The sequence below is a fragment of the Tasmannia lanceolata genome, unplaced genomic scaffold, assembly GCF_043159265.1.
Source record: "Tasmannia lanceolata isolate RefF3 unplaced genomic scaffold, GAP_Taslan_0.1 ptg000006l, whole genome shotgun sequence".
Classification (NCBI taxonomy): Eukaryota; Viridiplantae; Streptophyta; class Magnoliopsida; order Canellales; family Winteraceae; genus Tasmannia; species Tasmannia lanceolata.
In genome coordinates, this window is record NW_027518683.1 from 19,183,223 (window position 1) to 19,191,332 (window position 8,110).

General features: G+C 38.5%; 1 protein-coding gene across 1 annotated transcript; it reads left to right on the forward strand.

Moving 5' to 3' along the window:
* The first annotated feature begins 963 nt into the window (after positions 1-963).
* On the forward strand, positions 964-5,002 carry LOC143880018 (protein NRT1/ PTR FAMILY 5.6-like). The gene is made up of 4 exons (XM_077382766.1): positions 964-1,276; positions 2,721-2,938; positions 3,340-3,884; positions 3,973-5,002. Exons 1-4 carry the CDS (start codon positions 1,129-1,131, stop codon positions 4,847-4,849), a joined length of 1,788 nt encoding a protein of 595 aa, XP_077238881.1. The 5' UTR covers positions 964-1,128; the 3' UTR covers positions 4,850-5,002.
* The last annotated feature ends 3,108 nt before the right edge of the window (positions 5,003-8,110 follow it).

An 8,110-nucleotide genomic window follows, 5' to 3' on the forward strand; every position in this document is an offset into this window, starting at 1 on the left:
TCACCAAACAATTTTGTGAAAATCCATTTTCAAAAATTAAAATTATTTTAGGGCCCGTTTGGATACCTCATGCATTTGTATTTTGATTTGGACTTGAGTTTTAGATACTTAATACATCAATCATCTTAATGATCATATTTTAAGAGAGGGAGGGAGGGAGGGGTGTCTTGCTGCTGCCGGAACAACGTCGAAGAGCAGCGACGGTGAAGGAACTTGCCACAAATATTGATTTCCAAATAACGTCTCGCAGAACAGATTTGAAAATCGGAATTTTTTGCACTGTTGTAGCTGATTTGGAAATCTAAGGACCTGATCCAGATCAAAATATCAACTAAATCCAAATCTAAATCTCGTGGGTATCCAAACATGGTCTTATTGATTTTGAAAATACTCCCAACATTCTGTCATTAGCATCACAAGTGCCTGTTTACTAATTTCTTTTCAAGAGAAAGTACCTTAATGGAAATAAGGAACTGGTATTGGCACCCATAAGTTTAGACATCTCCATCTGTCTTAAGTCTGTTTTATTTGGCGAAATGTTATCAGCACAACCATATTTTGATATTTGCACAAACCCAGCTGTCTTTCTTCTTTAATTGGCTCGTGAGAACTTTTTTGAGAAATGTAACAACCTTTTGACAGCACTTTAAATACTAAAAAAACACAATGGGTTTGTGAAAATATCAAATTAGGGTTGTGCTCATATCATTTCCCTTTATTGGAATTGTTTTTGCCTTTTCTTCCACATAGGGTATAGTGAAATGAGTGTCATGCCTAATTTGTGGAGTGTCTATAGTAGTCTCCCAACCCAAAAAATGTACTAGCTTATCGTTTTCATCTCTTTTTACTATGGTCTAAATCAACTTTAGTAGGCATATAATGCCCAACTTCTCTCATCTTTGCCTAACATAGACATCTCTACTTAAGTGGTGGAAGGAACTATTCTCTCCCATACAATAATAACCTCACCCAACTCAACACCCGGCCGACACATACTAACATCAGCTTAAGTAGTGGAATGAACCATCTTCATCATTTGCTTTTGAGGAGCTGTTATATAAGTAGAGGCCTAGGTTCATATGTCCACAAGCAATACATCTCATGCTAGAACAACCTTTTGTTGTATAGATGGAGGGAATAGAAATTGAAGTGAAGAAGAGGGGAGTATCTGAAGGTGATGAGGAGAAATGGGTGTATGATTCTTCAATTGATCATAAAGGAAGAATCCCTCTCAGAGCTTCTACTGGTGCATGGAAAGCAGCCCTCTTCATCATAGGTAAGGATTGATAACCATATAGCTGAAGAATTCATGAAACTTTTAAGGAGTCTTCTCTATCTACTTAATTGTCACAAGCTATAGTGTTATCTTCTTTTTGAAAATGATATTGGCACCCACTTGTTTTGATAGCTTTCCATCCATCTCTTTTGAGACCCTCAAAGAAATGGATATCAAGTGGGTGGGAGAACCATCTCCCTGTGTTTTATCTTCTTCAATTCTCCTTTTTATTGTTCTTGCTCATTTAGTATTGTTTCATCTTTAGGCTGCAACTTCGGAAATAGTTGGGACAAGGCTTGAGAGCCACTTTTATTCCTTTTTTCACGAAAAAGAATGTCCTAACTTTATGTAGAAGTCGACCACTTAAGTGGTTTCAGACAAATTTGGGGAAGCTAATAATTTCATTGAATTAAGGCTGGTTTAGTGTCTGTCTATTGGTGGCAACAATGTCTTGGCTATTGATTGATTGTTGATTACAGCCTGTAAAAGCTAATTTTGATTGCACGAATAAGAGAGGAAGTGCCATTACTATAAGAAAAGTGTAGATATCATTTCCCATAACAGGGGGAATGTCTCATGAATGGGGTAAATAGCTTTTGGGGATTCTTTCTATTGAATTTTTATCGATGGGTTTTCTTTCCAGTAATGGCTACGAGGGCCAATCAATTGTCCTTCCACGACTTCACTATGCAGACTTGGCGACCCACCTGATCAACAGGCTATTAGAACCGAGTCAGACTCACTGACCACTGCATGAACTCAGCAGGTGAAACCTAGGTCAATTTTTGGGAGTTCGGGTTGAGCTTTTCTCAAAAAATCAGGTCCGGGTCTGGATCCGGATCGGTTTGATTTGAATTCATTTTTTAACAAGAGCTCAACCCAACCCGACCTGACCCAAATCGTACCCTTATTTCGAATCCTCATCTTCACATTTTTTCCCCATGTGAAACAATTTTTTAATAAAAGCTTAAGCGTAAGAGTTGGTGTTATTTGATCATGGGAATTGCTAGTGTCCATCGCAGAAGGCATTTCTCAGACGGTCTGTTGCATCTAACAGTAGCCACCTCGTGAATGAAGACAAAATATGCTGAAAAGTACGACTTTGTGGCTGTTGTCAGATGCAACAGACCATCCGCGAAATGCCTACTGCGATGGACGCGAGCAAATCCCTTTGATCATTTATACTTCAGTACTCCCCAACACGTGTGACCCCTCTTTTTTTGGGTTGGCCTAATTTTTAATTACAAGGAGTTAGTGGGTTTTGAACCCAGGACCTGGGGTAGCTTGCTCTGATACCATGCGAAACAACTAATTACTCCAAAAGCTTAAGTCGTTAGCGTTGGTTTTATTTAATCATTTATACTACAATATTGGATAAGAAATTAAGAACCATGTTTTGTATGTTTTGTATCTCTAATTTTATTATTTGTGTTCTTATGGCTAGTGATTGAGTTCAGTGAGAGGCTTAGTTACTTTGGCATAGCAACAAATCTCATCACATACCTCACCAAAGTCCTCCATCAAGATCTCAAAACTGCTGTGAAGAACGTAAACTACTGGGCAGGTGTAACAACAATGACGCCACTAATAGGAGGATTTGTAGCTGATGCTTACTTGGGGAGATTCAAAACAGTTCTTTTTTCTGCTATCATCTATCTTTTGGTAATTCCATCTCCTTCATCTTCTGATTACCTTTCCAAGTATTAAGCAAACATCAATCAATTTAGAACAGTTCACCCAAAAATAGACTAGTTGGGTGAACTTTATGCTGGGAAAGTTGCCTTGTTTCCCATTCCATGTGGGAGCCTTCGTGTGAGAGGCTTCCTTCTTTTATGATGGTTTCCCAGTTGGACAAGGAGAGAGAAAAAAAAGGGGGTGCTAGGTTAGGCTTATAAAAGGGAAAAACCAAACGTCCATGTGTGGTGGGCCTTGAGAGAAAAGGCTAGAGAGCAAAACAGAGAGTTCTCTCGGGTTTTTTCTCGGGTTCCTCTTGGGTTTTCTAAAAACACTTGAACCAAACTGAATAAGTCGAACGAATTTCTAATGCTGGATTTGGAAAACAGGGTCTGAGCCTATTGACAATGTCCGAAATTGTCCCAAGCCTAAAACCTTGCGACGCTGACACTTGTAGCAACTTGCCAAATGTACACAAAGTGGTGTTCTTCGTCGCGATATACTTGATTTCTCTAGGAACAGGAGGGCATAAACCATCACTGGAGAGCTTTGGAGCTGATCAATTTGACGAAGATCACATAAAAGAGAGGAGGAAGAAGATGTCTTACTTCAATTGGTGGAATTCCGCACTTTGTTCTGGACTTATGGTTGGGGTTACGGTGATCGTATATGTGCAAGACTATGTGAGCTGGGGAATTTCAGATATCATCCTTACCTCTGCTATGGCCTTTAGCCTCACCGTCTTTCTTCTTGGGAAGCCATTTTACAGATACAGAGTACCCAAAGGGAGTCCCTTAACACCCATGTTGCAAGTTTTGGTTGCAGCCATTTCCAAGAGAAATCTTCCCTATCCGCCCAATCCTTCTCAATTATATGAAGTTCCAAAATCACAAAGTGCCCACAAGAGACTTCTACACCATACCAATAAGCTCAGGTAAGCATGTTTCATAGTTAAATTCTTAGGGAAAGTAAGATATCTTAATAAATCAAGGAATTAATATCCGTGTACATTTTGTTTCTAGGTTTCTTGACAAAGCCGCCATTAATGAAAACCAAGAAGATAGGATGGCCAAGTCAGACGAGAAGCGAAATCCATGGAGATTAGCGACAGTGACAAATGTGGAGGAGATGAAGCTTGTTCTTAACATGTTCCCCATATGGTTAACCTCGTTGACATTCGGTCTATGTGTGGCTCAAGCCTCGACCTTCTTCATCAAGCAAGGGAGCACCATGAACAGAAAACTGACCCACAATTTTGTTATACCCCCTGCATCAATTTATATATTTAATGCCATTTCATTGATAATCACAGTATCCGTCTACGATAAGATCCTAGTACCCTTTTTAAGACAGGTCAGAGGAAATGAGAGAGGCATAAGCATCCTCGAGAGGATCGGAATCGGAATGGTATTCTCCATTTTGGCAATGGTTTCTGCAGCCATGGTGGAAAGAAAAAGGCTAAATGTTGCAAAGATGGAGCAAACCAGTGTACTTTCCATGAGTGTCTTTTGGTTAGCTCCACAGTACTTGATCCTTGGTATAGGGGATGGTTTTGCTATTGTGGGTTTGCAGGAATACTTCTATGATCAAGTTCCTGATACTATGAGGAGCCTTGGGATAGCATTCTACCTCAGTGTGATAGGGGCTTCCAACTTCCTCAGTAGTTTTTTGATAACTATCGTCGACCATGTGTCGGCGAGGGGCGGTGGAAGTAGCTGGCTCGCCAAGGACTTAAACGAGAGCCGGGTGGACTACTTCTATTGGTTGCTCGCAGTCATGGCGACTGTCAATCTGTGCGCTTATGTGTACATGGCTAGTAGGTATTCTTACAAAAATGTAGACAAAAGGGTGGTGGATGCTGATTCTTATGAAGGTGATGGTGTGGAATTGATGCCATGAGTTAATAATACTATTGTAAGTCTAGACTATGAGAAGGAACTCTGGAATGCAATGTCTTTGCACACTTGGTCGCGTGTCCTTGCTTTGTTCTATTTCAAGCCCTTGATAATTTGAAGTTCTCAGGGCATGAGAATTACCATTGGTATTTGCTTACGAGCTCTTTGATGGCTTCAGTGACATATGAGCTTCAAGTTTTTTTTTAAAATAAATAAATTATTTTTCCAAAAAATAAAATAAAAATTACTTTAAATTACTACTGCTATTTAGATTGCCTTTACCTCCTCTTAATCTTCATTATCACTCAAAAAAGTGTAATCTTTAATCTAAGCACATTCAAAAGAGATAAGGAGAGAGTCGTGACCAGCTAGAGTAACTATGGACCGTTATAAGAAATTCATCATTTGAAATAGGAAATGGCTAATAGAATAACATCTAGCTAATACTATAACAAAAACTTTTGTGTCTTAAGCAAGCTAATGAAATATACAACTGAATTTACAAGATGGCTGAACCCTATAGTAGCACAGATCAAGTCAATTCCTTTGTCTCCTACCACCTGCGATCAATCTTAAGATATCATTTCAAGTTCAACCAAAAGTTAATGGGTTATTTTGGGTGTTATAATGTGCTTTACAGTGTAACAACTGGATTCTTCTATGATTTGAGAATATAAAAAACAGAAGCTAAGGCCCTGTTCGTTTAAGATTATGAGTACCCATTATGAATCCCAAGCCAATTTGAGTCCAATAATTGGCTTGGGACTCACAATCAATTGTTATCATCTTAAACGTATAGGGCTAAAGTGTGTAATTTTGCGTCCGATAAATTGGGTTTGGACTCCCAATCAGTTGTCATAATCTTAAACGAACATGGCCTAAGTGTGTAAAGAGAATAATGGATTGCTAGTATGTAGTAGGCAAATTTCATTACTTTGATTAACTACCAATGCCACAGCCAATGCTAAAACAAAAAAGTCAACTATGACCTATTTAATAGAATAGGAGCATGAGACATAGATATGACACAAAAAGAAGGATATAACATGCCTAGGATCCTCCACCTTCAAGGAGCTAACAAGAAAAGTCTCACAATGATGGTAAGAACATGTCTCCCAACGAATGTGAAATGAGAACATATAAATAAGATACATTATAATGTTGCAATATAACATTACTGTAAATACACACGCCAGGGTATCAGACTATCAAAGGTGATTGCCTGTGACACTGAACACATGATTCTTTCTTCCTTTCTATGATAAAGCAGTTACAAACAAAAATAAAATTAAGAATAGGGCACAAGTATCATGCCAAGAATGCATAAAAGAAAACCAACATATAGATGGGTATTGATTGCCACATATAGATACATTGATTGCTAATGTCATAGTAGAAGCTGATTTATCATATCCAGAATGTTTATGGACGTCTCTACACTCAAAACTATAGAAGAAAATATGCAAAAGAATGGTTGGATTTGAATATCCCAACTAGAATAGGTTACCAATAATTAGGGCTGCAACTCGAGCCGGGTTTTACCCGACCCGCATCGACCCGACCCGACCCGGCCTGAAAATAGCCTGGGTTGGGTTCAGGTTTCATGGGTTTCGGGTCGAGCCGGGTTGAGCATTCAAAAGCCCGCATGAATCTCGGGTCGAGCCGGGTTTGAAGGGCCTGACCCGACCCGACCCGAGTTACATAAGTTATAGTATGTACATTTTTTTCTATTGTTAGTTAAAAGTGAAAACCCGCGCACCCACTGTTATTGTATGTGAGTGTAATTTCTGCTTCTATGAGTTGAATTGATTCAAGTGTTTGATTCAGCATTTTTTGATTGTAATTACAACATTGTTTGATTACAGCATTGTTTGATTCAAGTGTAATGTGAGTGTAATTACATCATTGTTTGATTCAAGTGTAATGTGAGTTTAATTCTGCTTCTATGAGTTGAGTTGCCTTGCCAAATAAGAATCTTCCTTAAAAAATTGCGTCAACGTGAAAAAACCTGACCCAACCCGAGATTTATCATGGGTAGGGCCGGGTTTGGGAATCTTGGGTTTTCCAAAAAAAAACCCGACCCGAGATATTTCTCGGGTAGGGTTGGGTTCTCCAAAACCCGACCCGCCCAACCCGAGTTGCAGCCCTACCAATAATCCTTTTCCAAAATTAAAACATGATGAAAACCGTATTGTACATGATCAAATCTGCATAGATTGAGGTTCATATCCCAAAAATTAATACAAATGTATGAGACAACATATCATATAAAAGAGGTGAAAAGAAAAGGAATCCAAAATCCCATTCAATAAACGAAAAGCTACTAAAAACAAACCAAAACCCTAAACAAAAAAAAAAAAACCTAAGTAACTGATCAAGAAGCAAAAAAACTCGATCAATGAGCAATAACATACAGTTTTCGTAGTACCAAAGAAGAATTCGGCAACGAGTTCCTGAAAAATTCCCAAGTCAAGAAATTACTGCATTATTACTCTAAAAAAAAGCCCCTAATTTCTGGAAGTTCACATCAGCAAGAAATTTCTACTCTTCGAGGAGGGAAAATCAGAGATACCACAAGAATCACGGAAAATAACAACAGGGAGACAGCAAAATCATAAGAGAAGAAGAAACTTAAAGCTATAAAATTTGAAAAATGAAGGAGAAGAGAGATGATTTGTACGTTTTTGTTCTAGCTTATACGGGCGTTCTAAAAAAAACCGCCGTTATATGGTTGTACTTTATGGCACTTATACAAGGCCGTTGGTGATTGAAAATGTGGTTTTTAGAAGCATGGTTTTAAATTTCGACCGAAACCCAAAATTACCGACAAAGAAATTGCAAATATGCGAAATGGCAAAATTTCGAGAATTTCGGTCGAAATTTTGGTTTCCTACAATTTCGGTGCCGTTGGATTTCGAATGAAATTTCGATCGAAATTTTGATTTTGGTGGGGTCCGAAACAGGTACCGAAACCGAAATTTAAAACCATGGTTTTTACAAGCAAATATATGCGAGGGTTTACTATTTTTTCGTCAGTCAAAAATTCCTATATACTAGTGGATTTGAATGCCCACCAAAATTGCAGTCTGGGTTTAAAGTGTGAAAAGGGTCACTTCAAAGGGATGGAAGGGTACTTGAAGCTGATAAAAATCTTTAATGGGGGCAAAAGTGGTTGTGTAGGGAATCCTATAGGTGATCTAATGGATGTAATTATAATGGAAAGGGTTGGGTTTTGGATTGGTTTCAATAATGGGAAGTTAAGGTC

Excerpts from the sequence above, each read along its gene's own strand:
- LOC143880018 (XM_077382766.1), top strand. The coding sequence starts at position 1,129 with ATGGAGGGAATAGAAATTGAAGTGAAGAAGAGGGGAGTATCTGAAGGT. Across the intron at positions 1,277-2,720 it reads AGCAGCCCTCTTCATCATAG|TGATTGAGTTCAGTGAGAGG; the intron begins GTAAGGATTGAT and ends TCTTATGGCTAG. Across the intron at positions 2,939-3,339 it reads CTGCTATCATCTATCTTTTG|GGTCTGAGCCTATTGACAAT; the intron begins GTAATTCCATCT and ends TTTGGAAAACAG.